This window comes from Ochotona curzoniae, unplaced genomic scaffold, assembly GCF_017591425.1.
Source record: "Ochotona curzoniae isolate NIBS_2020 unplaced genomic scaffold, NIBS_Ocur_1.0 contig_65, whole genome shotgun sequence".
Classification (NCBI taxonomy): domain Eukaryota; kingdom Metazoa; phylum Chordata; class Mammalia; order Lagomorpha; family Ochotonidae; genus Ochotona; species Ochotona curzoniae.
Window position 1 is genome coordinate 458,555 of NW_024466508.1, and position 27,855 is coordinate 486,409.

The 27,855-nt window shown below is 66.4% G+C and overlaps 2 protein-coding genes across 5 annotated transcripts in view; both read left to right on the forward strand.

Moving 5' to 3' along the window:
* The first annotated feature begins 775 nt into the window (after positions 1–775).
* Positions 776–12,790, forward strand: PARP10 (poly(ADP-ribose) polymerase family member 10). Its single transcript, XM_040991588.1, is given in 15 exon segments — positions 776–1,113; positions 1,194–1,448; positions 1,548–1,743; positions 1,745–1,782; positions 2,101–2,154; positions 2,157–2,548; positions 2,638–2,846; positions 2,923–3,026; positions 3,117–3,208; positions 3,211–3,670; positions 3,701–3,743; positions 3,808–3,934; positions 11,614–11,788; positions 11,873–12,427; positions 12,561–12,790. Coding segments are annotated over 15 exon segments (3,108 nt in total). The 5' UTR covers positions 776–935.
* PLEC (plectin) overlaps positions 12,559–27,855 on the forward strand; it is a 43,797-nt gene continuing 28,500 nt past the window's right edge. For 3 of the 4 annotated variants that reach the window (XM_040991647.1, XM_040991648.1, XM_040991649.1), the window contains exon 1: positions 25,673–26,271. In XM_040991647.1, the coding sequence (XP_040847581.1) occupies positions 25,737–26,271 (535 nt within the window). In that variant the 5' untranslated portion in view covers positions 25,673–25,736. Of the gene's footprint in view, positions 12,787–13,428; positions 13,627–25,672; positions 26,272–27,855 lie in introns of those variants that run through there. The other variant, XM_040991650.1, reaches the window with a different exon arrangement.

Here is a 27,855-nt window from a genome sequence, read left to right on the forward strand (position 1 = left end):
GGGAGCTGCCCACCCTGTGAGTCAGGAGCTTCCAGTGCGTTGGGGGAAGCTCCAGGAAGTCCCAGAGCCACAGTCCTGCGGGCTGCAGGGTTGCCCCTCCCCTCAGCCAGCCTAGGGTTCAGTTTCACTTTTGTTTTCCGATTTCCAGACCAGCCTGTATCCTGCCACGGGGGGTAATCAAGGGGACCCAGGACCCCGAGTGCTGCCTGCAGGACACAGCACAGGCCTGGGTCCCCACGTGTGGGCTGGGGGCTGGGGGTGGCAGAGAAGCTGGGACCCGAAGTACAGGCTGTGTGTTTGAGATGGCAGAGGGACCAGGCCCCAGAGTGTGGGTCGTGGGCTTGGGTGGCAGAGGTGTCAGGCCCCCTAGTGCTGCTTGCAGGAGGCTGCAGAGGGACCAAGCCTGGGGAGCAGGCTGTGGGCTCAGGCGGCAGGGGGCCAGGGCCCGGGGAGCAGGCTGTGGGCTCAGGCGGCAGGGGGCCAGGGCCCAGGGAGCAGGCTGTGGGCTCAGGCGCAGAGGGTCCAAGCTCGGGGAGCAGGCTGTGGGCTCAGGCGGCAGAGGGTCCAAGCCCAGGGAGCAGGCTGTGGGCTCAGGCGGCAGGGGGCCAGGGCCCAGGGAGCAGGCTGTGGGCTCAGGCAGCAGGGGGCCAGGGCCCAGGGAGCAGGCTGTGGGCTCAGGCGCAGAGGGTCCAAGCCCAGGGAGCAGGCTGTGGGCTCAGGCGGCAGAGAGACCAAGCCCAGGGAGCAGGCTGTGGGCTCAGGCGGCAGGGGGCCAGGACCGCGTGTGACCTACATACTGCGGGTCTCTGGCTGAAGCTTGTGGTACCGGCTGGAGAGTCTAAGTGTGGGACGTAGGACTGCTTGCGATGAGGCCTAGGGAGGGGGTGGCACCTCAGACCCCTTGCACCCTGCATGTCTGCCTCCCCAGGGCCATGATGGCAGAAGTGGAGGCGGGGGGGGGGGCAGCTGTGGAGCTGCGAGGACTGTGCCCAGCTGCGTCCGATGAGCTGCTCTTACTCTACTTTGAGAACCGCCGCCGCTCGGGCGGGGGGCCGGTGCTGGGCTGGCAGAGGCTCGGCGGCGGGGGCATCCTGACCTTTAGAGACCCCACAGGTGAGGGGGCTGGCTGAGGGGACAGCCCTGGGCCCCCCCCCCCGCACACTGATATCCTTGACCTCTCCCCCCACCCGCAGATGCCGCAAGGGTCCTGGCCCAGGCAGGGCACCAGCTCCCAGGGGCCTGGCTGACTGTGTGGCCGGCCCCACCGCGTGCCCCCGCACGCCTGATGCTCCAAGGCTTGCCTCCTGGCTCCGTGCCCCTGCCCGCTGAGCAGCACATCCAGGCCCTGCTGGCTGCCGCAGGGCTCCAGGCTCTGCCCTGTCGCATCCTCGCCAGTCCTCGGCCCGACCGGGCGCTGGTCCAGCTGTCCAGGCCCCTTTCTGCAGCAGGTAGAGGTGGAGCAGGGAGCTAGCGTGCTGGTTGGTGTGTTGGCCACTTGGTCGGTCAGGGCTGTGCCTTGCGCTGATCTGCACCCCCCGTCCCCACAGATGTCGGCTTGCCAGTGAAGCAGGCCCAGACGCTGTGGCTGGATGGGGCTGCGGTGTTGCTGGCCCCGGTGCTCCAGGCCCGTGCAGTCCGTGTGCTAGAGGTTGGCGGCCCCGTGGACCAGCTGCTGCTGGAACTGTACCTGGCGAATGAGCGGCACAGTGCTGGGGGCCCGCTTGAGGATGTACGCCAACTGCCAGCGGCTGGGTACCGTCATCAGATTCCAGCAGTCGCAGGGTGCGCTGGGTGTGCGGGGTGGGCAGGGTGTGCGGGGTGGGCAGAGTGTATGGGGTGCACTGGGTGTGCGGGGTGGGCAGGGTGTGCGGGGTGGGCTGGGTGTGTGGGGTGGGCAGGGTGTGTGGGGTGAGCTGGGTGTGCGGGGTGCGCTGGGTGTGCGGGGTGGGCAGGGTGTGTGGGGTGTGCTGGGTGTGCAGGGTGGCAGTGTGGGCAGGGTGTGTGAGGTGGGCAGTGTGCATAGGGTGGGTATGCAGAGCAGCGGGTACTTCTGGGCCCCACACAGCTCTGACGGCCTCCCGCTCTCTGTGTCACTCCCAGTGGCTGAACGGGTGCTGCAGCGGAACCACTGGCTGCAGGGCTCCCAGTTGAACCTTGTCCCCACTATGACGCCCTGGAGCCCGAGGACCTGGGGGCAGGGCACTGCCAGGCTGTGCTGGAACCTGGGCCCAGCGAACCCCCTCTACCGGAGGCTGCGGGGCCAGCCGGGCAGCTGACGGGCACAGAACCTGGCGCGGACGGCTCTGAGAAGCCCCCGGGGTTACCAGGGGCCTCCCTGAAGATGGGTCCCCTGGGGTCTCCAGGCCCAGCTGGCCCTGTGGAGCCCCTGGGGGGGCTGCCCCAGAGGAAGGAGGACGTGGTGGAGATTGTGGTGCCTGTGGACCCTGGGGCTCTGCGCTTCCTACAGCTCTACCATGAGGACCTTCTTGGGGACCTGGGCGATGTCACCCTGTTCCCACTGGAGGGGACTGATGTAACTGGATTTCAGGTGAGTGGGTCTGGCCGCTCCCCTTGGCCCCCTTCTCTGGGGCTCCACACCCTGAGCCTGCTCTGGCCCCTCGCCTTGCACCCCCGCAGCTCTGCGGAGCCCTGGCCCCATGCCAGGCGGCTGAGGGGCTTCTGCAGAGCCTGGTGGGCAGCATCGTGCTGCGCCTCAGCCACCCGGGCAGCGCCAGGTTCCTGCTGGGCCCCGAGGGCCAGCGCCTGCTTCGGGACTTCGAGGCTCGGTTCCAGTGTGTCCTGGGCACAGAGCGCCTGGCCGCGGCCACCCTGGACATGGACCCTGATGAGGTGGGGCAAAGCCTTGCACCCTCGCCCCTCGGCCCCTTTCTCGGTGGCTGGGGTCCCCAACCTCCTCTTCCCGCGGGCAGACCCCATGGAAGCCCTGCAGACCCTCCCTTGCCATGCCCATGCCCTGGAGTCCCTGGATGGCACAGGCTGTGACCGACAGAGCACTGGGCACCTCGGTAAGCTTCCCGGAGAGCCCCGCCCGCCCCACTGCCCCCCCCCCAGCCTTTTCATTCAGGCTGGGCCTGACCCCTGACCCCGGTCCACAGAAGAGGTGCAGGAGCTGCTGGCCACCCTGGAGGGCCTGGAGAGGGAGGAGTGGCTGCCCCTGGAGACGGGGGGGGCGGGGGGGAGGAAGAGCAGGAGGAGCCCCCAGCTAGGATCCCGGCAGGACGCGGGTGGCTGGAGGAGGCAGCAAAGCTACAGCTGGCCCTGCAGCAGTCGCTGGACGCTCAAGGCCAGGTGGGAGACCAGGAGGAAGCCGCGGTGCTGCAGAGGGCCCTGGCTCTTTCTCTGCTGGAGCAGCCAGAGGCAGAGGAGCCTGGCGGGAAGCTGGGGGCCGAGGCCCAGCTGGTGGTACATGCAGCTTTCGAGCAGGACCTGGAGGAACTGGGCCAGGCACTGGAGGCTGCCATGGAAGCCCAGCTCCACAAGGAGACTGTGGGGCTGGGGACCCGTGTGCTGTCCTTAGAGCTTTGTGCCCGCTTGGAGAGGTGCCATGGCGTGCGTGTGATGCTGTGTGAGCAGCGCGCCGTTATCCGGGGCTTTGGGGCCCAGGCTGCCCGAGCAGCGCGCCACTTGGCTGTGCTGCTGGCCGAGCCTTGCCATCCGAGTGCGGGCCTGCCGTCGTCAGGGGGCCCATCTGTGAGTCTGCACCTCGAAGGGGAGAGGAGTGGGTGGTGCTGGCTGTGCAGGCTGGTGCCTCAGGGTTGCCCCTGACTGCCTCCTCCCCGCGGGCAGTGACAGCAGAGAGGGGCCCCTGGGTCGGCTGGAGGGCGTGGCAGAGAGCACCCCGGAGTTCCAGGACACGGTGCGGGCCTTCTGTGACACCCTGGATGCAGCCCACAGCAGGATCAGCATTGTCCGGGTGAGTCCACCCTGCGCCCTGCCCTGTGTCCACCCAGGGCCTCGTGGGCTCCTTGTGCCCTTTGTGCCTTGTAGTCCAGGCAGTCATTGTCCCCCATGAAGGTCCCTGCTGGCCAGCAGCTGCCCCAGGAGAATGGGCTGGAAGCTCAGAGGGCCTCCCCAGCCCTGTCCCAAGAGCTGTCTCAGATTCTGGGTGCGGGGGACCTAGGGTCTGACTGGCCTGAGCAAGGGCCTATGCTAGGCCAGCTATGGCTAGTGACCAGTGACCAGGGACCACGGGGCCTCGTCTGGAGCACAGGGTCGTGCTGCCACCATGTGGCCATGGTGAAACTGACTCCATAACTGTGTCCTTGACTGGCCTCAAACAAGGTGAGCTCAATGGCAGCTGTCTCCTCTTGTATTGTCACTATATTTGCCAACCTAAGCACATGTGTGTTCCCAAAAGGGGCTAGGGACAGCTGGTGTTGGAGGGGAAGGGCCAGGGACCACAGGAATATGCAGAGTGCACGGAGAGGTGAAAGGAAACGTGGATAGATTAGGGGAGTGCAGAAAAACATGATACTACTGCCACCACCATGACCATCACCATGACCATCACCACCACCATGATCACCACCACCATGATCACCACCATGACCACCATGATCATCACCACGATCACCATGATCACCATGATCACCACCATGACCACCATGACCACCATGATCATCACCACGATCACCACGATCACCACGATCACCATGATCACCACGATCACCATGATCACCATGATCACCACCACGATCACCATGATCACCACGATCACCATGATCACCACCATGATCACCATGATCACCACCACGATCACCATGATCACCACGATCACCATGATCACCATGATCACCACCACCATGATCACCACGATCACCACGATCACCATGATCACCATGATCACCACGATCACCATGATCACCACCATGATCACCATGATCACCACCACGATCACCATGACCACCATGATCACCATGATCACCACGATCACCACACGATCACCATGATCACCATGATCACCACCATGACCACCATGATCACCATGATCACCACCATGATCACCATGATCACCACGATCACCACGATCACCACGATCACCATGATCACCACGATCACCACGATCACCATGATCACCATGACCACCACCATGATCACCATGATCACCACCATGATCACCATGATCACCATGATCACCACCATGATCACCACCATGATCACCATGATCACCACCACGATCACCATGATCACCACGATCACCACGATCACCACGATCACCATGATCACCACCATGATCACCATGATCACCACCATCATCACCATCATCTTCATCATTTTCGTCATCATCGTGAGGACAACAGGCCTCCACCTCTTCTCTCCCTACTCACAGTCGGCCAGTCACATTCTTATGGTGTCTGTAACTGACAGGAGCCATGTGCCCGGGTGCAGCTGTGTCTGACTGGGGTGTGGGGGCATGCTGCCTGTCTTCAGCCACCGACTGCCTGATGAGGGAGATCGCTCCGGCGACTCCTCTTCTGCCGTCTCCGGCTTGTTGTCCTGGGCGCCTGCCTGCATAGATCCCGGCTTCAGCAGTATCCCGAGCTTCCCGCTTGATTCTGTACTGTGCAGCCTGACCCAGCACCGGCCTCATGTCCCATGTCCTGCACTCGCCAACACGCCCCTGCCTGTTGGCATGTTGCAGCAAGTTCCACCGCACGCGCTGTGCACAGGTTCAAACAGCTTTCCTGGTCGGGAGACAATGCTCTCCCTCGCTTTAGATTTATTTATGTGAGAATAAAGAGAATTATAGAGAGATCTTTCATCTGATGTTCCACTCCCCAAATGGCCACAATGGCCAAGGCTGGACCAGGCTGAAGCCAGGAGCCAAGAGCTCCATCTGGGTCTTCCATGTGGCTGTAGGGGCCCGAGGACTGGGACCACCCCCTGCTGCTTGCCCAGGCCACACGCAGGGAGTTGTGTCAGAGGTGGAGCAGCTGAACCAGGACCTGTCTGCGATGCTGGTGCTCCAGGCAGTGGCTTCACCTGCTGTGCCACACTGCTGGCCATGTTATTTTTTCTTTTGGGGCCAACAGTGTGGCACAGTGGTCTAAGCTTGTGCTGCCAACACAGCATTCGAGTGCGGGTTCGAGTCCTGGCTGCTATAACTAGCTCCTGGCTAACACGTCTGGGAAACCGGAGGAAGAGGGCTTGGTGTCACTGCCAGGTGGGAGATCTCGATGGAATTCCTGGCTTTGGCCTGGACCAGCCCCGGCCCCTCTGGGAATGTGGGCGGGAAACTAGAGCAGGGAGAATCTGTCTGACCCTCTGCCTTGCAAATCAACAGGGCAACACTACACAACAACACACTGGGTTTTTTAAAGTGAATCTGTGTTTCTTGACATTCTATTGCAAGAAACCCAAGAGGAGAATATGAGGTTTCAGCCAAATTGTGGATTGACCGGGTGCGTGTGCATGTGTGTGTTTGCGTGTGCAAGCCAGTGTTTACGTGTGCAAGTCTGTGTCTGCGTGTGCATGTCTGTGTGTGCATGTCTGTGTGTGCATGTCTGTGTGCATGTCTATGCGCATGTCTGTGTGTGCATGTCTGTGCATGTCTGTGTGTGCATGTCTGTGTGTGCATGTCTGTGTGCATGTCTGTGTGTGCATGTCTGTGTGTGCATGTCTGTGTGTGCATGTCTGCGTGTGCATGTCTGTGTGCATGTCTGTGTGTGCATGTCTGTGTGCATGTCTGTGTGTGCATGTCTGTGTGTGCATGTCTGTGTGTGCATGTCTGTGTGTGCATGTCTGTGTGTGCATGTCTGTGTGTGCATGTCTGCGTGCATGTCTGCGTGCATGTCTGTGTGTGCATGTCTGTGTGTGCATGTCTGTGTGTGCATGTCTGTGTGTGCATGGCTGTGTGCATGTCTGTGTGCATGTCTGTGTGCATGTCTGTGTGTGCATGTCTGTGTGCATGTCTGTGTGTGCATGTCTGTGTGTGCATGTCTGTGTGCATGTCTGTGTGCATGTCTGTGTGTGCATGTCTGTGTGCATGTCTGTGTGCATGTCTGTGTGTGCATGTCTGTGTGCATGTCTGTGTGTGCATGTCTGTGTGCATGTCTGTGTGTGCATGTCTGTGTGTGCATGTCTGTGTGCATGTCTGTGTGTGCATGTCTGTGTGCATGTCTCTGTGTGCATGTCTGCGTGTGCATGTCTGTGTGTGCATGTCTGTGTACTTGTGGGTTTCTGTCATGTTGAAGTCTTCCTCACTAGAGTCAGATGATTGTTGTATCATTTCACAGACATGTGCTTGTATGTACATGTATGTACCGATGAGACTGTGTGTGTGTGTACACACGCATGCATGGTGTCTCAGTAGAACAGGTATTTCATACTTTTGTACAAATGCGAGTCTGTGTACGTGTGTGTGTTGGTATGGACTTCCGTTTTACTGTTGCCACAGGAGACCACTGCTGCGATGCATAGGGCACATAGGGTCACCCATTGGTATGCCCACCAGTGCCAGGATTGTGTGCTCCACCTGCCCTGTGCTCCAACCGCCCTGTGCTCCACCTCCTCCTGTGCTCCACCTCCCCCTGTGCTCCACCTCCCCCTGTGCTCCACCTGCCCCTGTGCTCCACCTGCCCCTGTGCTCCACCTGCCCTGTACTCCACCTGCCCTGTGCTCCACCTCCTCCTGTGCTCCACCTGCCCTGTGCTCCACCTCCCCCTGTGCTCCACCTGCCCTGTGCTCCACCTCCCCCTGTGCTCCACCTGCCCTGTACTCCACCTCCCCCTGTGCTCCACCTCCCCCTGTGCTCCACCTCCCCCTGTGCTCCACCTCCCCCTGTGCTCCACCTCCTCCTGTGCTCCACCCGCCCTGTGCTCCACCTCCCCCTGTGCTCCACCTCCCCCTGTGCTCCACCTCCCCCTGTGCTCCACCTCCTCCTGTGCTCCACCCGCCCTGTGCTCCACCTCCCCCTGTGCTCCACCTCCCCCTGTGCTCCACCTCCTCCTGTGCTCCACCCGCCCTGTGCTCCACCTCCTCCTGTGCTCGACCTCCCCCTGTGCTCCACCTCCCCCTGTGCTCCACCTCCCCCTGTGCTCCACCTCCTCCTGTGCTCCACCTGCCCTGTGCTCCACCTCCTCCTGTGCTCGACCTCCCCCTGTGCTCCACCTCCCCCTGTGCTCCACCTCCTCCTGTGCTCCACCCGCCCTGTGCTCCACCTCCTCCTGTGCTCCACCTCCTCCTGTGCTCCACCTCCCCCTGTGCTCCACCTCCTCCTGTGCTCCACCTCCTCCTGTGCTCCACCTCCCCCTGTGCTCCACCTCCCCCTGTGCTCCACCTCCCCCTGTGCTCCACCTCTTCCGGTGCTCCACCCGCCCTGTGCTTCACCTCCCCGTGCTCCACCTCCTCCTGTGCTCCACCTGCCCTGTGCTCCACCTGCCCTGTGCTCCACCTCCCCCTGTGCTCCACCTCTTCCGGTGCTCCACCCGCCCTGTGCTTCACCTCCCCGTGCTCCACCTCCTCCTGTGCTCCACCTCCTCCTGTGCTCCACCTCCCCCTGTGCTCCACCTCCTCCTGTGCTCCACCTCCCCCTGTGCTCCACCTCCCCTGTGCTCCACCTCCCCCTGTGCTCCACCTCCCCCTGTGCTCCACCTCCTCCTGTGCTCCACCTCCCCCTGTGCTCCACCTGCCCTGTGCTCCACCTCCCCCTGTGCTCCACCTCCTCCTGTGCTCCACCTCCTCCTGTGCTCCACCCGCCCTGTGCTCCACCCGCCCTGTGCTCCACCCGCCCTGTGCTCCACCTCCTCCTGTGCTCCACCTCCCCCTGTGCTCCACCTCCTCCCGTGCTCCACCTCCTCCTGTGCTCCACCTCCCCCTGTGCTCCACCTGCCCTGTGCTCCACCTCCTCCCGTGCTCCACCTCCTCCTGTGCACCACCTCCCCCTGTGCTCCACCTGCCCTGTGCTCCACCTCCTCCCGTGCTCCACCTCCTCCTGTGCTCCACCTCCTCCCGTGCTCCACCTCCTCCTGTGCTCCACCCCCCCCGTGCTCCACCTGCCCTGTGCTCCACCTCCCCCTGTGCTCCACCTGCCCTGTGCTCCACCTCCCCCTGTGCTCCTCCTGCCCTGTGCTCCACCTGCCCTGTGCTCCACCCGCCCTGTGCTCCACCTCCTCCTGTGCTCCACCTCCCCCCGTGCTCCACCTCCTCCCGTGCTCCACCTCCTCCCGTGCTCCACCTCCCCCTGTGCTCCACCTGCCCTGTGCTCCACCTCCCCCTGTGCTCCACCTCCTCCTGTGCTCCACCTCCTCCTGTGCTCCACCTCCTCCTGTGCTCCACCTCCTCCTGAGCTCCACCTCCCCCTGTGCTCCACCTCCTCCTGAGCTCCACCTCCTCCTGTGCTCCACCTCCCCCTGTGCTCCACCTCCTCCTGTGCTCCACCTCCCCCTGTGCTCCACCTCCCCCTGTGCTCCACCTCCCCCTGTGCTCCACCTCCTCCCGTGCTCCACCTCCCCCTGTGCTCCACCTCCCCCTGTGCTCCACCTCCCCCTGTGCTCCACCTCCTCCTGTGCTCCACCTCCTCCTGTGCTCCACCTGCCCTGTGCTCCACCCGCCCTGTGCTCCACCCGCCCTGTGCTCCACCTCCTCCTGTGCTCCACCTCCCCCCGTGCTCCACCTCCTCCCGTGCTCCACCTCCTCCCGTGCTCCACCTCCTCCTGTGCTCCACCTCCCCCTGTGCTCCACCTCCCCCTGTGCTCCACCTCCTCCTGTGCTCCACCTCCTCCCGTGCTCCACCTGCCCTGTGCTCCACCCGCCCTGTGCTCCACCCGCCCTGTGCTCCACCTCCCCCTGTGCTCCACCCGCCCTGTGCTCCACCTGCCCTGTGCTCCACCTCCTCCTGTGCTCCACCTGCCCTGTGCTCCACCTCCCCCTGTGCTCCACCTCCCCCTGTGCTCCACCTCCTCCTGTGCTCCACCTCCTCCTGTGCTCCACCTGCCCTGTGCTCCACCTCCCCCTGTGCTCCACCTCCTCCTGTGCTCCACCTCCTCCTGTGCTCCACCTCCCCCTGTGCTCCACCTCCTCCTGTGCTCCACCTCCTCCTGTGCTCCACCTGCCCTGTGCTCCACCCGCCCTGTGCTCCACCTCCCCCTGTGCTCCACCTCCTCCTGTGCTCCACCTCCTCCTGTGCTCCACCTGCCCTGTGCTCCACCTCCTCCTGTGCTCCACCTGCCCTGTGCTCCACCTCCCCCTGTGCTCCACCTCCCCCTGTGCTCCACCTCCTCCTGTGCTCCACCTCCCCCTGTGCTCCACCTCCTCCTGTGCTCCACCTGCCCTGTGCTCCACCCGCCCTGTGCTCCACCTGCCCTGTGCTCCACCTCCTCCTGTGCTCCACCTCCTTTGTGCTCCACCTCCCCCTGTGCTCCACCTCCCCCTGTGCTCCACCTCCTCCTGTGCTCCACCTGCCCTGTGCTCCACCTCCCCCTGTGCTCCACCCGCCCTGTGCTCCACCTCCCCCTGTGCTCCACCTCCCCCTGTGCTCCACCTCCTCCTGTGCTCCACCTCCTCCTGTGCTCCACCTCCTCCTGTGCTCCACCTGCCCTGTGCTCCACCTCCTCCTGTGCTCCACCCGCCCTGTGCTCCACCTCCCCCTGTGCTCCACCTCCCCTGTGCTCCACCTCCCCTGTGCTCCACCTCCTCCTGTGCTCCACCTGCCCTGTGCTCCACCTCCCCCTGTGCTCCACCTCCCCCTGTGCTCCACCTCCTCCTGTGCTCCACCTCCCCCTGTGCTCCACCTGCCCTGTGCTCCACCTCCTCCTGTGCTCCACCTCCTCCTGTGCTCCACCTGCCCTGTGCTCCACCTCCTCCTGTGCTCCACCTGCCCTGTGCTCCACCTCCCCCTGTGCTCCACCTCCCCCTGTGCTCCACCTCCTCCTGTGCTCCACCTCCCCCTGTGCTCCACCTGCCCTGTGCTCCACCTCCTCCTGTGCTCCACCTGCCCTGTGCTCCACCTCCCCCTGTGCTCCACCTCCCCCTGTGCTCCACCTCCTCCTGTGCACCACCTGCCCTGTGCTCCACCTGCCTTGTGCTCCACCTGTCCCAGCTTCCTGCAGATCTGATCCTCCTGACCTGGGCTCTGCATGTCCGTCTGTCCTTCTGTCCCTGCTTCTAGAGCTGCCAGCTCAGGCTTCGGCAGGCGCCAGTCCTCTGGGTTTAACTGGCTCTCCTCCCTGCTGCCCACAGTCCCCTCATGTGGCCAGTCTGGCCCCAATCCTGTCAGGTCTCCCCCAGCTTCCCAAGCCCAGGGTGGAGCTTGGGGCAGGTATCTGCTGGCCTGATGATCCCTGGTTCTGTCTCCACCCGGGCCTGGCCTGGCGCCCGCCATCCTCTGCCCACGAGCTCGGCCTCTGCCTGCGGAGGCCTGGCAGCACACTGGCATCTGATCGCAGGTAGTGTCTGCCGGGAGCAGGAGCGGACCAGGCCTCTGCACAAGTCCTCCAGTGTCACGTGTCCGATGGAGGCGGTCAAGGCCCAGCGCTGGACAGAGCTTGATGCAGGGGATGTGGGGGCTCTCCCAGACATTGGGCCCTCCCTGAGCTGCGTGCGGGTCCTGCTGCAGGGCCCAGGCAGCCGGACTGAGCACTCGGGATCCCGCAGGTGGAGCGCGCGTGGCACCCGCTGCTGTGGCAGCAGTACGAGCTGCAGCGCCAGCGCCTGATGCAGCGTTGCCAGCGGCGCCCGGCCGAGCAGGTGCTGTACCATGGCACGGCGGCGGCCGCGGTGCCCGAGATCTGCGCCCACGGCTTCAACCGCAGCTTCTGCGGCCGCAACGGTGAGGCCTGAGCGGGTGTGGGCCGGTGGGGACCAGCGTGCTCTGGGGCTGCCGCTGCCGCTGACCCCCGCTCCCGGCCCGCAGGCACGCTGCATGGCCAGGGCGTGTACTTCGCCACGCGCGCCTCCCTGTCCGTGCAGGACCGCTGCTCGCCCCCCGACGCCGACGGCCACAAGGCAGTGTTCGTGGCCAGGGTGCTGACCGGGGACTACGAGCTGGGCCACCCCAGCCTGCGCGCGCCGCCGCCGCGCGCCCCGGGCCACGGTCTGCTGCGCTACGACTGCGCGGTGGACTGCGTGCGCCAGCCCAGCATCTTCGTCATCTTCCACGACACGCAGGCGTTGCCTACACACCTCATCACCTGCCGTCGCCACTCGTCCCCGTCTCTCTCAGGGCCCAGCCCCTGGCCACCTGACCAGCAGAGGTCAGCAGCGGCCAGCAGGACGGGGGGCCCGGCCACACCCCCGCGCCGCTGTGACGTTTCAATAAACCTGTGCGGGAAGCCGGGGCCTTGCTGGGGTTGGGGCTCGCCGGCGCACCCGCCCCGGGGCGCAGGGGTGCGGGACCGGCCGGCCTGCCCACGGCGCCCTCAGGCCGCGCACGCTCGTCCCAGCTGCGTCTCCGGGCGGCCGGCCGCAGGTGTGTGCGCGTGCCCTCCGTGGGCGCCCGGTGCCCCGCGGGCGTCGCTCGCCCTGACGCTCCGCCCTCGCCGGGCCCGGGCGGGGCGCTGGGCTCGGCCCTCCCGCGGCCTCCGCGCGCCCCGCCCGGGCAGTTGGGCTGCAGCGGCCGAGCTTCCGCGAGGGAGTCACCAGGCAGGCACGTAGCTCCGCAGTGCGCGCGGGACGCGCGGCGTGCGGCAGTGCGGAGTGGGGTCGCGCGGGGGTCCGCGAGCGGGCGGCCGGAACTGGGGGTGCAGCGCGGCCCTGCGCCGTGGGGGACAGCCCCTCTCCGCGCGCACCCAAGACTGCGGAACTGCGCGGGCGGCGCCTGGGATGTGGGTAGGAAAGGCGCGGCCTGGGGCGGGGCGGGTCCCCGGCTCCCAGCCCCCAGGCCGAGGCACAGAGGCACATTGTGCCCCCACGCCGCCCCCGCCCCTGCCGGGACAGAGCCCCATTCACCTCCCGCACGCCAGCGCCCCTGAGCACGGGTTGCCCGTGGGGGACGCGCGGTGCGGGGCGGGCTGCCCGGCTCCCCCGGCCCACGCCGCTGCGGGCCCGGCTATTTATAGGGCTGCACTGCGGAGAGCGTGGGGCTGCGTGGGGCTGGCGGCGCTGAGGCTGAGCCGGCGTGCAGGTGGAGTGCGGCTGGCCAGGGCCAAGAGGCGTCAGGGGCCTCCCCTTGAAGGGGACGGGGCTGGGGGGTTGCCTGTGGCGTCCTGGGTTTCGGATTAGGGGGAGAGAAGGCCCAGTTTGGGAGGCAGGGGGCAGAGTGTGAGGGACAGGGTGGCAGGCGCCCACGCCCGAGAGCGGCCGGGAGCCTTGGGCGGGGTGGGCGGTGAGGGACAGGGTGAGCGGCCCAGGGCTGGGCACAGCCTGGTGGGGCCTGAGCGAGGGCACTGGCGGGCAGCGTCCCGTAGAGGACACGTGTGGAGCAGGGCGTGCAGAGCCGGCCGGGTGACGACCCCTGCTTGTCCCGGCCAGGAAGCATGTCAGCCGAGGACCCCGAGGGGCGGGCAGCGGCCGACGATGGCTCCAGCGGCGGCAGCGGCTCGCCCAGCCCTGGGGACACGCTGCCCTGGAACCTCGGGAAAACGCAGCGGAGCCGGAGAAGCGGCGGCGGCCCCGGGGGCAACGGGAGCGTGCTGGACCCCGCGGAGCGAGCGGTCATCCGCATCGCAGGTAATGCGTCTCCACCTGCTGCTGCGCCGTGCCCGGGGTCTCGGGCCTCGAACCCGAGGAGGCCGCCTCTCTGGCGCCACCTGCCGCTCCTGCGGGGCCAGCTCCGGCCAGCGCGTCGCGCTCCGCGGTCAGGTTGCCGGGCAGCGGACGGAGGTGGTGCTCTGGTGGCTCAGCTGTCCGAGGGGTGGAGGCTAGGGGAAGGGAAGGCCCAGCCCGAGGCCCAGGGGAGGGGCCTGGCGGTGCAGCGTGGCCCTTGGGGGAGCGGCTGGCCATGTGCGGGGGGCGGGCAGAGTGGACGGTCACGGCTGCATCCAGCCCCTTCTGTTCCCGGGGGTGTTACCGTTACAGATGCTGCTGGCTCTGGGCGCCCGCCCCCGTGCCCGCTCTCCTGGAGGGTCCTGCGCGCCCACCCGCTAGCCGGGGGTAGCGGGACAGAGGCGTGTGTGCGGGGCTGCCCGGAGCTGCCCGGTCCTCGGCAGGCGCGGCTCCTGGGCCAGATCCCTGACGGGACTGGAAGGCTGGGGTGAGGTGCCGGAGGTGAGGAGCCGCCGGGCCAGGAGCGCGGGGTGTAAGGGGGCGGGAGGTGAGGAGCGGCCGGGCCAGGAACGCGGGGTGCAGGGGGGCGCAGAGGCCGGAGGTGAGGCGCGGCCGGGCCAGGAGCGCGGGGCGCAGGGGGGCGCAGAGGCCGGAGGTGAGGAGCGGCCGGGACAGGAGCGCGGGGCGCAGGGGGGCGCAGAGGCCGGAGGTGAGGAGCGGCCGGGCCAGGAGCGCGGGGTGCAGGGGGGCGCAGAGGCCGGAGGTGAGGAGCGGCCGGGCCAGGAGCGCGGGGCGCAGGGGGGCGCAGAGGCCGGAGGTGAGGAGCGGCCGGGACAGGAGCGCGGGGCGCAGGGCCGCTGGCCAGGGCTCCGCCTCCGCGCGGCCCGTGGGGCATCCTGGGTGCGGGGCGGGGCGGCGCGGCCTCTTTAAGCGGCGGCGCGGCCGCGCGGGGCCGGAGTGACCAGGGGGCTGGAGGCTCGCCCGGCGCCGCGACACCGCCCGGTCCCGGTCCCGGCCCCGTGTCCCGCGCCGCCGGCATGGCCGCGCCATCGCCAGACACGCCGCCGGACGAGCAGGACTTCATCCAGGCCTATGAGGAAGTGCGGGAGAAGTATAAAGGTATGGCCAGCCTGCTGGCCGGCCGAGCGAGTCCGCCGCCTCCCCCGACCCCGACCCCGTGAACCCGCCCCGACCGTGACCCCGACCAAGCCCGGCCGCCCTGCCCACCATCCCGGTGTGGCTGGGCCCGCGGCCGCCGGCGTCCAGGAAAGGCTTGGCCGTGCCGGCTGAGCCCCCGTGGCCATGTCCTTAATTGGGCATCTTGCAGCGCAGGTGGGCGGAGGGGGGAGCGCGGGGGCCTGCGTCAGATCTGTGGGTCCGGGCTGGGCCGCCCCCGGCCCTCTGCGGGGCGCCTGGCAGCGGATCACATACTTGCCACCTTTCCTCACTTGCCCAAACTGGTGCGAGCCGACAGTACTGCCACTCGTGCTTGGCAGGGACCCTCGCACACCCCTTTTTTGACCCTGAGCTGGGGAGGTCAGAGAGCCCCTGCCAGCCCCTCCCCCCCTCTTGAACCATGGGGTGTCCCCAAGGGACCCCTAGTTCTGCGTGGTGCCTTCCCGGAGCCCCTGCAGCTGCCGGCTGCCTGGCCACTGTCACCGGCTCAGGGCTGGGTCGGCCGGCATGAGCAGGCATATGCTGGCCTTGGCTGGCGGCCGGCAGAGGCTTAGAACAGGGAGTGAGTGGCTGGGGAGGGTCGAGGTGGGGCCCGGCCGAGGCCAGCAGAGCGGTTCCAGCTCTGGGCGGCTGGTTTTGCTGGCTCTGCCCCCAAGGGCAGCTCAGGGAGAGTCCCTGGCGGCTGGCTATGCCTCCTGGGCTGGGTGGATTTCCAGGGCCCGTGGCTGTCCTAGCCTGCTCCTCGCTGGGCCGGTGAGGCCTGGGAAAGCCCTGGAAGGTCCACCCGGCCAGGTGAGGCAGCCATGGCCCTCCTCACAGGGCTCAGCCCCACTCGTGTGCCAAGGGGGTTAAGCTGGTCCCTGTGGGTGGAACCCCAGCCCGGGTGGAGGAGGCTGGTGGTCCCACGCCCCCTGCCTGTGTGCCTCTTAGAGCTGTTGGGGGGGTGGAGCCCACCCATCCTGGCCTGGGCCCGGAGGGGCTGGTGGAGCCGTGGCTGGGGAGAAGGACTGCCCTTCCAGCAAGGCACCTGTGGGCCTGGGGGTTAGGGGTTAGGGGTTGGGGTTACGGTCAGGGTCAGGGTTAGGGGGCTGGTTCTGGGGCCAGCTGGCCCTCACCCCACCTCACAGCCTCCCGGGCCCTGCCCACCATCACTCCTGGCTCCATTCTGGAGACCACCGTTTCCCCCCGGGGGGAAGAGAATGGCTGAACCTACGCTGACCACCAGGACAGTTCTCCTTGCTCCAGGGTGGGTGCCGTGGGGCACAGCTCACTCAGACCTGTGGCGGAGGGTGGCAGCTGGGGCTGCGGGGCCTGGGCAATGGCCTGGTGTGGGGCCCCAGCTGACTGCGGGCCCTCACCTCTCTCCTGGAACCCGCTCTGAGCCATTGTGCTGCCCCATGGTCGGTTGTCCACCCTGGCCCTCCCTCCTGGCTGGACTCCCGCTGGGCTCATGGCTCTGGCATCTGGCTGTGCCCCTGGCTTGGCCCCAGCACCCGCTGGTGTTTGCAGGCCATTTGTGTGGCTGTGCAGGCATTGTCCTCGGGGCCTGGGCCCAGCCAGCAGGGGTGGACTCTCCAGGGCCCGGGGCGGCGAGACGTGCCGACTTAGGGGCCATCAGTGTGACAGCGGAACCCTAGTCCGCCTGGTCAGAGGGCCCCTGTGCAGGCATGAGAAGACCCGTGTGGCCTTCGCTGCAGAGGTGCTGGACCGTGGGTTCCCTGCGTCAGGCTGGACCGGGCCGACCTCATTCTCTTAGAATTTTATTTATTTATTTGAGAGGCAGAAGGAAAAGGAATGGAAACAGAATGAGCCACCTGCTGGCTCCCTCGCCGAATGCCCAAGAAGGCCTGGTGTGGGGGAGCTGGCCGCGGGACGTAGGCCAGGCCTTCGTGTGGGTGGCAGGGCCCAGCTGCTGGAGACAGCCCTGCTTCCCATGGTCTACACTGTCAGCAGGTGGTGATGGGAGATGCAGCCGGGCCTGAACCCACGCGCCGGGGGACACTGGGGGACCGGGAGTCTCAGCTGCCCCACGCGCCGGGGACGGGGGCGTCTCAGCTGCCCCACGCGCCGGGGGATGGGGGTGTCTCAGCTGTCCCACTGTTGTCTCCCCTGGTGACTGCTGAGGTCGTCTCTCAGAATGTGGCAGTTCCAGGGCAGTGTGCCATGTGAGGGTCCCTGTAAGTTGCTGAATTGATGCATTGGGGGCCAAGGGGCCAGGCGGACCAGGATCCTCTCTCAGTCCGAGGACTTTGATGCAGTGGGCGTGAGGCACCGGCCGCCGGGTTTGCATCTGTGGAAGGGCCTGGGATGGCTGTGGTGAGGCTCCCGTGTCCTCCCTGGATGGCGGGTTCTGTGGCAATCCCTCAGGTGAAGGTCGGGCCAGCTGCCCGGCTGCTGTTGGCTGGCTGCTGCTCTCCGCGTCCTGGCAGCCGACACTGGCTGTTATCTGGCTTCCTGATAGGCGGGCGTGGGGTCCGAGTGGCTGTGAAGTGGAGACTTAGTGGGCTGGTCTCTCTGCCACGGTAGGCGGAGTGGAGTGTGGTCAGGGCCTGCTCGGTCCTCGGTCGCTTGCTAGGCTGTGTTTTGCAAAGGACTCCCGCCTCCTTCCTGTTTGGGTGATATTCTATAGGACATGCATGTTTCCATCCACAAGAACCCAGCTTGTCCATTGCTTCCCCACTGGCTTGAGAAATCTCCGAGATTAAGCCTTGGCTGGCCGTGCCTGCAACTCCATTGGAGGGCCTGGTCTTCAGGTGCCCGGCTGGAGGTGACGGCCCAAGTCCCTGTGGGAGACCTGGGTGGAAGTCCTGGCTTCAGCCTGGCCGGGCCTGGCGCAGGCTTCGTAGACAGAGGACGGACAGGTGCCCGCCATTCTCCCTCTTGGTGCTGGACTCCTGCAGTGATCCGGCTGAGGGGAGGCGGGTACACGGGCATGGAGGTGGGGAGGGGGTGGGTGCAGTGAGAGGCCATGGGCTGCAGAGAAGGGGTGGGTGCAGTGAGAGGCCATGGGCTGCGGGGAAGGGGTGGGTGCAGTGAGAGGCCATGGGCTGCCGGGAGGTAGGGAAGGAAGGGGTGGGTGCAGTGAGAGGCCAGGGCAGAGCTGGTGGGCGGGGCCATCCAGCAGACCCCCTGGGGTGGGTGTGCCCTGCACCGCACCACCTTGGTAGAGCTCTGGGGTCCACGGGCAGGGAAAGGCAGCGCTCCAGGGGCATCCCTGGCCAGGCTGGCGGCCGGAGGATCTCCCATTTACCGAGCCACCTCTGTCCTCACACCGACTCCTTGTGGCTCCACTTTCGTCCCTTCTAAGGGCCCAGTGTGAAGGTATCCTTGAGTGATGGGAAGAGCCCAACATTCTAGATCACTGGGGTTCATGGGAAGACCTTGTTCTGTCATGTGGACACAGGTGTACATTGGGGCATGTGGTCATGGACACGCACTGGTCATGTGGTCATGGACACGCACTGGTCATGTGGTCATGGACACGCACTGGTCATGTGGTCATGTGTGTACATTAGGCATGTGTTCATGTGTGTGCATTAGGCATGTGGTCATGTGTGTACACTGGGCGTGTGGACATGTGGCTTTTCAGGTAGCTGGACATGGGTGTGGACACGTGTGTTTGGGCACGTGGACGCTGGTACGTGTGTATGCGTTGTGGAGGCTCTGAGAGCTTTTCGCAGCAGCCATGCTTGCCAGGCCGCGGCCGGGAGCGGGAGGCTCAGCCCGAGCCTCCCACGTGGGTGCCGGGAAGCCCAGTCCTGTCAGCAGAAACAGGGCAGCCGACGGGGTGTGCTGTCTAGGTGCTTCTGTGTGGAACATGGCCACCCTGGACTGCTGGCCAGACGTCCTCGGCGACACACGCCTCTGCCCGCCCGTAAATTCACCTCTGTCCCACGTGGATGCCGTACGCACCGCGGCCCGCGAATGCAAGTCTCAGTCCACACTTTAAAAATGTTTGATGAAAGAGAGAGAGAGATCTTCCACTTCCTGGGTCACTCCCCAGTGGCCAGGGCTGAGCCCGGCTGAAACAGGAGCCAGGAGCCTCCTCTGGGTCTCCCATGTGGGTGCAGGGTCCCAGGGCTTTGGGCCGTCCTTCACTGCTTTCCCAGGCCACAAGTGGGGAGCAGCCGGGACTTGAAGCGTCGCAGGCATGGCTTTGTCTGCCATGCCTGTTTGTCCTCGCTGGTGTCCGAGGTTTCCTGGGCTTGGAAGGCTCAGCGCCCCTTGTTGGGGTGGGGCTCGGAGCAGGTCCACTCTGGCCAGAGTGCTCGTCCACCTGTGTACTTTAGAGCCTGGGCAGCCAATTGGGAGCTCCCAGCGCCTGCGCCTGGCAGGGACAGGACAAACAAAAGGCAGGAAAACCATGGGGCAAATTCCACTGCTGACCAGGCCGGGGCCTCTCCCGTGGCCACGCCTCGGGGCCCTGCCATCAGGGGTCTCCGCAGTCCCCACCCCAGGCTGGCAGCGTGGACGCCCCCGACGGCCTGTGGGTTCCCTCGGGGGGTTCTGGGAGCTCCTGTGGATCTGCCGGCTTGCCCCTCTCCTGGCCTCACCAAGCTTGGTGGAGTTCCTCAGCCGGGCTGCCCCACCACACCCACACTATTCTGGCCGACCACACAGGCTTTGTCCGGCCTAGTGGCCCCCACGTCCTCCGTGCCAGTTTGCTGCTGGGGGTGTGACCACAGAAGAACAGTCCGTTCTCCAACAACACTGAGGTCCTTGGTGGTGGTGGCAGTGGCTGTTGTTAAAAATCAGAAACCTGGGGTCGAATTATTATTATTTTTTTATTTTATTGGAAAGGCGGATGTACAAAGAGGAGGAGAGACAGAGAGGAAGATCTTCTGTCTGATGATTCACTCCCCAAATGGCTGCAACGGCCAGTGCTGCGTCGATCCGAAGCCAGGAGCCTCTTTCGGGTCTCCCACACAGGTGCAGGGTCCCAAGGCTTTGGCCGTCCTCAACAGCTTTCCCAGGCCACAAGCAGGGAGCTGGATGGGAAGTGGAGCTGCCAGGATTAGAACAGACACTTACATGGGATCCTGGTGTGTTCAAGGCGAGGACCTTAACCACTACGCTATTGTGCCGGGCCCTGGGGTCAAATGATTTTGAGTTTAAGCCCCTGAAGTGCTGGTATCTCGTGTTTGGGTCTAGCTCTCTGCTTCCCATGTAGCTCTCCAGTGAAGCAGAGGCTGAGGCGCGGGCTGCGTCCATATGGGACACCTGTGTGGAGCTCGACCCCTGGCCTGGCCCGTCCCGCTGGCTGACCCTCTGTCTCTCTGCAGCCCGGCCTTTCACATAAAAATAAGTGTTAGTATGCCGAGGTGCCATCTTTGACCTACCCCAATTGGCACAGACCCCAAATGGGTCTGTGTGCTCCGAGTGCAGCTGTGGAAGGGGGCCGGTGAGCGCCGCCGTCAGCCCCGCAGACACCGTGTTCCGGGCCGGGGTGCCTGCGCGGCCGCCGTTTCGAGCATTGGCTGTGGTGCTGGAGGCCTGACGGAAGCGCAAGGGGCAGATGCCACCTGTGGGGCCTCAGGAACCCAGAGAGAGGTCTCCCCTTAGCTGTCCATTCCCGAAGTGGCCCACGGCCAAGGCTGGCCTGGCTAACGCCGGGAGCTGGTGACTTCAGCTGGGTCTCCCAGCGGGCGCAGGGCCCACGTGCTCCGGCCATCCTCTGCTGCTTCCTCAGGCCGTCAGCAGGGCGCTGGGTGGGACGTGGACAGCTGGGACACGATGCTCGGTGTGAGTGGCAGCTTAGCCCGCCATGCCACAGCCCTCCTCCAGCCTCCGTGGTGTTCTGCTTACCCTAGACTGATTTCTGAGGTGTCTCCTGGGTGCCACTGTCCTTTGCCAGAGCCTGGGACGAGTGGTCTCCTGCCCCCGACACCTGCCAACCCTCGGCACAGCAGCTTCCGGAGACTGCAGCCAGCCAGGTGGGTCTGCGAGGCAATGCTTGATGGGCCTGGCGCGCAGCCGGTAGGGGGGCCACACCTCAGCTTTTAGCAGCGGTGGTCATGGTGGAGGCAGGCTGTCCTTGCGCGGGTCTGCCTGTGCCTGTTGCAGGGCGGCCTGGGGCTGCTTTGCTGCAGAGGGCGTCTTCTCCCTCACAGTTGTCCGAGAACTGTCTTGTAGGGGTTGGTGTCGCGGTTCTGCGGAGTGAGCTGCTGTGCGTTTGCGTCCCACCTCTCAGTGCTTGAGTTCAAGCCACACCTCCTTTTTATTAAAGAAAGAAAAAAAATTAGAGCTACATGTGATGGCTCAATAGTTAAATACTACCCGTACAGAGGCAAGGATTCCATGTGGGTGCCAGTTTGTGGTCTGGCAGCTCCACTTCCCATCCAGCTCCCTGCCTGTGACCTGGGAGAGCAGTCGAGGACGGCCCACAGCCTTGGGACCCTGCGCCTGGCTCCTGGCGTTGGATCAGCTCAGCTCTGACCGTTGTGGTCACTTGGGAGTGAACCAGCAGATAGATCTTCCTCTCTGTAGATCCCATTTCCCTTCTCACTCTCCAAGTGGCGATAGCTGCGGAGGGAAGGCCTGGCTGGCCTGGCACTCCTGCGTGTCCCCCGTGGCTACAAGGCCCCAAGCACTTGGGCCATCCATTGCTTTCCCGGGCCCGTCAGCAGGGAGCCGGGTTGGAAGTGGAGCAGCTGGGAATCGAACTGGCGTCCGTGTTGGATGCCAGCACTGTAGACGGCAGACCCCTGCAGAGGTGGGTGGCAGTGCCAGCAGCAGCCCCGGTCCTGCGCTGGACTGAGAGCCGTGCCTACCTCCGGTGCCCTCACAGCCTCCATCTCTTCCCACACACCCGTCCCCCTGCCGCTGTGTCCGCATCTGTGGGGCTCCTTCAAATTATTACTTATTATCGTTTCCGTTTTCCTGAGCCAGACATCAGATGAGCCCTCCATCTGTTGGCCACCTCCTCAGATGCCCACGGCAGCTGCCCAGCCGAATGCCCGCCCTGGGCCAGACCATTTCAAAAGCAGAGGAGCTGGCCAGGTTGAGGCTGGGCCTCAGCTAGGTTGAGCCATCACTTCAGCCACTTGAGCCTTCACTGCTGTGAAGCCTTCACTGGTGTGGCGCTGGGCCTCGAGCCGGGTGTAGGGACACGGCATGCGGGTGTCCCGGATGGAGGCTGCACTGCTGGGTGCCCTCCCGCACCTTGGCCAGAGCCCTGGGAGCCCTCAGCCACTGTGCGTCCGTAGCGGAGGCCACAGCGTTGGTGAGGTCCCGCGGTGGCCGGGCCTGCCGTGCTGCAGGGAAGGGGGTGGGAACGGGGCTGGTGTGAGGTGTTTGGGGGTGATGGTGCAGATGCTGGGGCCCTCCAAGGGGCCAGAGACCCCCAGGTGGGAGGGCATGTGCCCCGGCGTCAGCTGTCCTCCGTGCTGGACTATAGGGGAGAGAGGCAGAGGGGCCTTCGCTGGCACGTCCAGGTTCCTCAGGCTGCAGAGCTGTGCTCTGCCACAGCGGAAGGCTGCCCTCCCATGCCAGGCCAAGGCTGGTCTGTGGCTGAAGCTGAGGGCAGATGCCTGGGCAGACAGGCAGGAGAAGTGGACGGTGCAGGTCAGGTGGATGGTGCAGGTCACATGGGGGGGGGGGGACGGTGCAGGTCACGTGAGGGGGCACGGTGCAGGTCAGGTGGGCTGAGCAGGTCAGGTGGATGGTGCAGGTCACATGGGGGGGGGACGGTGCAGGTCACGTGAGGGGGCACGGTGCAGGTCAGGTGGGCTGAGCAGGTCAGGTGGATGGTGCAGGTCACGTGAGGGGGGATGGTGCAGGTCAGGTGGGGTGCCCTGAAGGCAAAGATTGCTTGGCTGGGAGTTGGGGCCTGGGAGGGGCTGGCTGCCTCCAGCTACAGGGGGTTCTGCCAAGCCCAGGGTCTGCTGGCTCAGCCTGTGACCAGTCTCCTCGGTGTGGGTCCCCCAGCCCCCCCACGCCCCCCACCTGCACAGGACAGCACGGGATGGGCTCAGGTGGCTCTCCTCCCTTGCCTGGCCCAGCAGCCCAGCCTGCCAGGGGGCAAGATCCTGGCTGTGGTGCTGGGGCTCAAGCTCGCCCTGGACATGAGCCTCTGCCTCCACATGAATCGGTCCCAGGCTGGTGAGGCTGGCCCTGACGTAGCACCCAGCAGCTCCCTGCACACGGATGTGTGGCTGGGCAGAGTACAGACTGGGTGCCCAGAAAGGGCGTTGGGATGAGGACGAGGAGGTGGACTAGGATGGCAGGAGACAGGCTGGCCAGGTCCCGGACTCCCAGCAGAGGTATGGGCCTCCCATGCGGGCACAGCCTCCACCCACGCCTGCTTCACCAGGATCCGGGACGGCTGGTCAGCTGATGAGGGTCCCTGGTGATGGCCCTGAGGATCCCTGAGGTGGCCCCCCAGATTCGCCTGGGGTGGGGAGTGTGGGATGGGAACCTGCCCCGCACAGGTGGAATGGGGATGGGCCCTGCGCACGAGGGTCCCTGGGGAGACCTCCGTGGGCACGTCCGTGTCCGGCCCCGCTGGCCAGGTAGAGTGGCGGGAAGAGCCGGCCGTGCAGGGGGCTGGGCGGGAGCATGCGCCCTGGCGCCTGTCCGGCGCATTGATCAGCCGAAGCCCCGCCCCTGGTGGACAAGCCCCGCCCGGCCTCCTGGCCCCTCTCCCCGGCTGCGGCTCCGGCCTGGGCAGTGTGGTGCGGGGCTGGACCGCGCGCAGCGACTGCGGGGCCGCTCTCGGCCCCCGCGGAGGCATGGACCCCTCGCGAGCCATCCAGCACGAGATCAGCTCCCTCAAAGGTGCGGTGCGGGCAGGGTCCGAGGCGGGGACGCACTGCCCACGGCGACCTGGCGCGCAGCAGCAGCTGTCAGAGAGCAGTGCTGCGGGGGGCGGAGCGCGGCCGGGGGCGTCCTGGGCTCCCACCCTGTGGTCCTGCGGGGTCAAGGTCGCCCGTGCCGCCCCACACCGCTGCAGCCAGTGTCGGGGGGCGGAGCGCGGCCCGGGGGGCGTCCTGGGCTCCCACCCGGTGGTCCTGCGGGGTCAAGGTCGCCCGTGTCGCCCCACACCGCTGCAGCCAGTGTCGGGGGGCGGAGCGCGGCCCGGGGGGCGTCCTGGGCTCCCACCCGGTGGTCCTGCGGGGTCAAGGTCGCCCGTGCCGCCCCACACTGCTGCAGCCAGTGTCGGGGGGCGGAGCGGCTTGTGGGGTCGGGGCGGGGCGAGCGCGCTGCGCCCCGGCCTTTCCGCGGGCTCCTCTGGCGGGCAGGCGCGGTAGGGTGCCGGGGAGGGCATGGCGGCGTGCTGGAGCCAGGCGCCCGGCCGGCTGGCCAGGGCGAGCCCACACCACGGCTCTTTGTCCTGCCCAGGGGCCAGGGGTGGGCTGGCCCTGTTGCCCTAGCCCTCGGGTGTTCAGCCACTGCTCACGGGGTGGGGTTCCCGCTCCTGCGGGGAGGGGCAAGCACCCTACCCGGCCGAAGTGCTAAGAGGGCAGGGACACTGCACCAAGCCCTTGGGGGGATCCTCTGCAGGCTGGGTGGGTGGCCAGCCAGGGACACTGGTCTGGGAGCTGTGTCGCCTGCAGCCTCAAGTGGGACCCTGGGTGTGGATAGCGAGGCGTCGTGGCCGGAAGCCAGAGTGGACCTGTCAGGTGGCCATGTGTGGAGGGAGTGCAGGTGAGCTAAGGGGCAGGCCTGGAGTTGCGCGGGCCCAGCTGGGCAGTGCTGCTGCCCTCGCTGGCCCCGGTGGTCCGTCTTGCTCAGGGCTGGTGTGCTGCGGGGGCTGGCCGCCTGCCCACAGGGTGTGGCGGGATGTGGGGGCAGGGTAGGGAAGGCTGGCAGCGAGGTCGCTAGGAGCAGTTAGCTGTGTCTGCAGTCTCCACTGGCGCCCAGCCCCTCCGTGTGCGTGTGTGCTGCGCCGAAGCCATGGCAACAGCCTGTAAACGCGCCCAGCCCCCGCAGCCGCAGGCCTACCCGGCCGCCTGGCCCCGGGCCAGCTGGCCGGCACCTCCCACCGCGGGAGCCCCCGCCCTATTTATAATCAGCCGTGGTGGGAAAGGGTGTGTCAGCCTGCGGCCAGGGATCCGGGTGGGGGAGGGCCTGGGCACCCTGGGCACCCTGGGCACCCTGCACCGGAGCCTCGTCCGTGCGGGGCTGGTGCTGATGGGCGCCGCTGGCCCTCCCCCCGCCCTGGGCAGCTCTGCTTTTCCCATAGGGCGCCTAGTCCCCTCCCCAGGGTCACCGCGTGGTCCTTGCTCGGGCCCTGAGGCGCCGGCTCAGGGCTGGAAGTTTGTGTGGGCAGCAAAGTGCAGGGCATGGGGGTGGCAGGACTCCCTGGGCCAGCTGCCAGGGGCGGGGCGGGCACCCCCAGCCCTTCCCCCCACGAGAACGCTCTGCCACCCCTGCACTGTGCTGGCCAAGGAAGCATGGGTTGCCGCAGGGAGGCTGGCCCAGGCTGGCCCTGGCAGGTGGGCCTCTGTGCTCCATGCCAGCTGCCAGCTTGGCCCTCCCTTCTCTGCCTGCCCTGTGGGGGTCTCCTTGTGGCTCCCCAGCCTCCCGCACATGCCCGGTAGACTCGGTCGGCACTGCCCGGCCCGCAGCCCTAGGAGCCTCGGAGGAAGTGTTTAGAAGCTGATGTCACTTCTGACATTGGAGCCGCGGGGGCCTGGGGTGGGACAGGGCAGGGGCAGCTGCTTCGCTGCCGGCGGTGCCCCTCTCTGCGAGGGGCTGGCGGCCGCGGTGGCGGGAGGTGCCGCCCCTGCTGCTGAGTCAGAGGGGCCGGCGGGCGTCGGGAGGCGGGCCTGAGGCGCACAGGCGGCGGCCGGCGCGGCCGTGGAGTCCCTTCTGATCCCGGCGTGCGCTGGAGCCACACGCCCCGCGGCCTGGTCTGCCGTCCTCGCCTCCACGCCGCCCGCCCACTCCCGGCAACCATGGTGGCCGGCATGCTCATGCCGCTGGACCAGCTACGGGCCATCTACGAGGTGCTGTTCCGTGAGGGGGTGATGGTGGCCAAGAAGGACTGGAGGCCACACAGCCTGCACCCCCATGTGCCCGGCGCTACCAACCTGCAGGTCACGCGGGCCATGGGCTCCCTGCGGGCGCGCGGCCTGGTGCGGGAGACCTGCGCCTGGCGCCACCTGTACTGGTACCTGACTGACGAGGGTATTGCCCACCTGCGCCAGTACCTGCACCTGCCGCCGGAGATTGTGCCCGCCTCCCTGCAGCGCGTGCGTCGCCCCGTGGCCATGGTGACACCTGCGCGCCGCCGTGGGCCCCGGGTGCAGGCTGTGCAGGGGCCCCTGGCGTGCCCGCCCAAGCGGGGGCTGGCCGAAGACCCCGCTGGCGACGAACGCAGGGTCTACCGCCGGAAGGACCCTGAGGAGGGGGTGCCCGAGACCCCTGTGGTGCCTGCTGCTGCTCAGGGGACCCTGGCCAGGCCAGGCCCGGAGCCGGCCCCAGTCACAGGTCAGCTACATCCTGGCCCTGCCTGCCGGGCTCTGGCGGGTGGGAGGGCGGCCTGGGTTGGGCCATGTGTGTGTATGCGTGTGTCTACAAGTTCTGCTCACACCAGCAGGTGGCACCCTCTCAGCCTGAGGGTGCCCAGCGTCCTGGGACCGGGCCTTGGGTAGGGGCAGGCCAAGGAGCCCATAGCTGCTGCCAGTACAGCCTGGGCGCAGCCTGGACTGGCGGTGCCAGCTGTCGGTGTGGCCCCACCTGTTGCAGCTCGGCCCTGCGTTCAGCACTGCCCTTGACCTCGCCCCGCCTGTCCTCTGTCTGCATGCTGTCCAGCTGTCGCGAGCCCTCTGCACTGGGGAGTTGCTTGTGGGGCCGGGCCGGGACTCCGAGGGCTGTCTGCTAGCCTCTGCATCGCAGGGCGGCCTGGGAAGAGAGAGACACAGGGCCCCTGGCATGGCAGGGCTGGGCCTCCCTAGGTGGGCAACAGGGACCCTCCCTTGCTCTGCTGCCTCTTTCTGCCCCGACTCTGCTCCCATCCCCAGGCGGAGCCCCACGGGGCCCATGGCACGCAGCCCACCTCCCTCTTGTGGTTCCATGCCTGGGGAGGAACCAGCCCTCCGAGGCAGTGGGAAGGGCCCCAGGGAGGGCCAGCCTGGTGGACAGGTGGTCCGGGAAGGAAGGGCGAGGTGACCCCTGGGGCGGAGCAGGAGCAGCCGTCCATTCCTGGGCCCTCCGGCTCTCCCTGCTCAGGGACCCGCCCCCTCCAGTGGGCGTGGGGAGCGGCCCCGCCCCCACCCCATTTCCATTTCCTTGCGGCCTGGCTGGGCCAGCTGGGCGGGCCGCTGGCACTGGAGCCCGGAGGGGCCGGGTGTGGCTGCGGAGGGCACCGTCCCCACGGGGTGACTCAGTCTTCCCTTCCCTGCCTCGGTGCTGGCGGCCACTCAGAGTTTCCAGCAGGAAGTGGGCTCCCGGCTGAGTCAGGCCCGCAGGCTGGCCCCAGGCAGTCCCCTCCCCCCAGCCTAGGCTGGACTGCTGGGCTCCTGGCTGGCCTGGCCTGGGGACACTGAGAGCCACCAGCCCCTGAGTTCCACAGTGATGGAGCCCAAGGCCACAGGGCCTTGGCTAGGGGCTGCCTGTGGGGCCTGGGTCGGTCGCCTTGGACCTGTACCACAGCCACACACACACACACACATACACACACACACACGACCGCCTGTACCATGCATGTTCCATGTGACTGCGCACACACACACACGACCGCCTGTACCATGCATGTTCCATGTAACTGAACGCATACACACACGACCACCTGTACCATGCATGTTCTGTGTAACTGAACGCACACACACACACGACCGCCTGTACCACACACGTCCCATGTGACTGCACACACACGACCGCCTGTACCATGCATGTTCCATGTAACTGAACGCACACACACACGACCACCTGTACCATGCATGTTCTGTGTAACTGAACGCACACACACACGACCGCCTGTACCATGCATGTTCCGTGTAACAACGCACACACACGACCGCCTGTACCATGCATGTTCCATGTGACTGCGCGCATACACGCGACCGTCTGTAC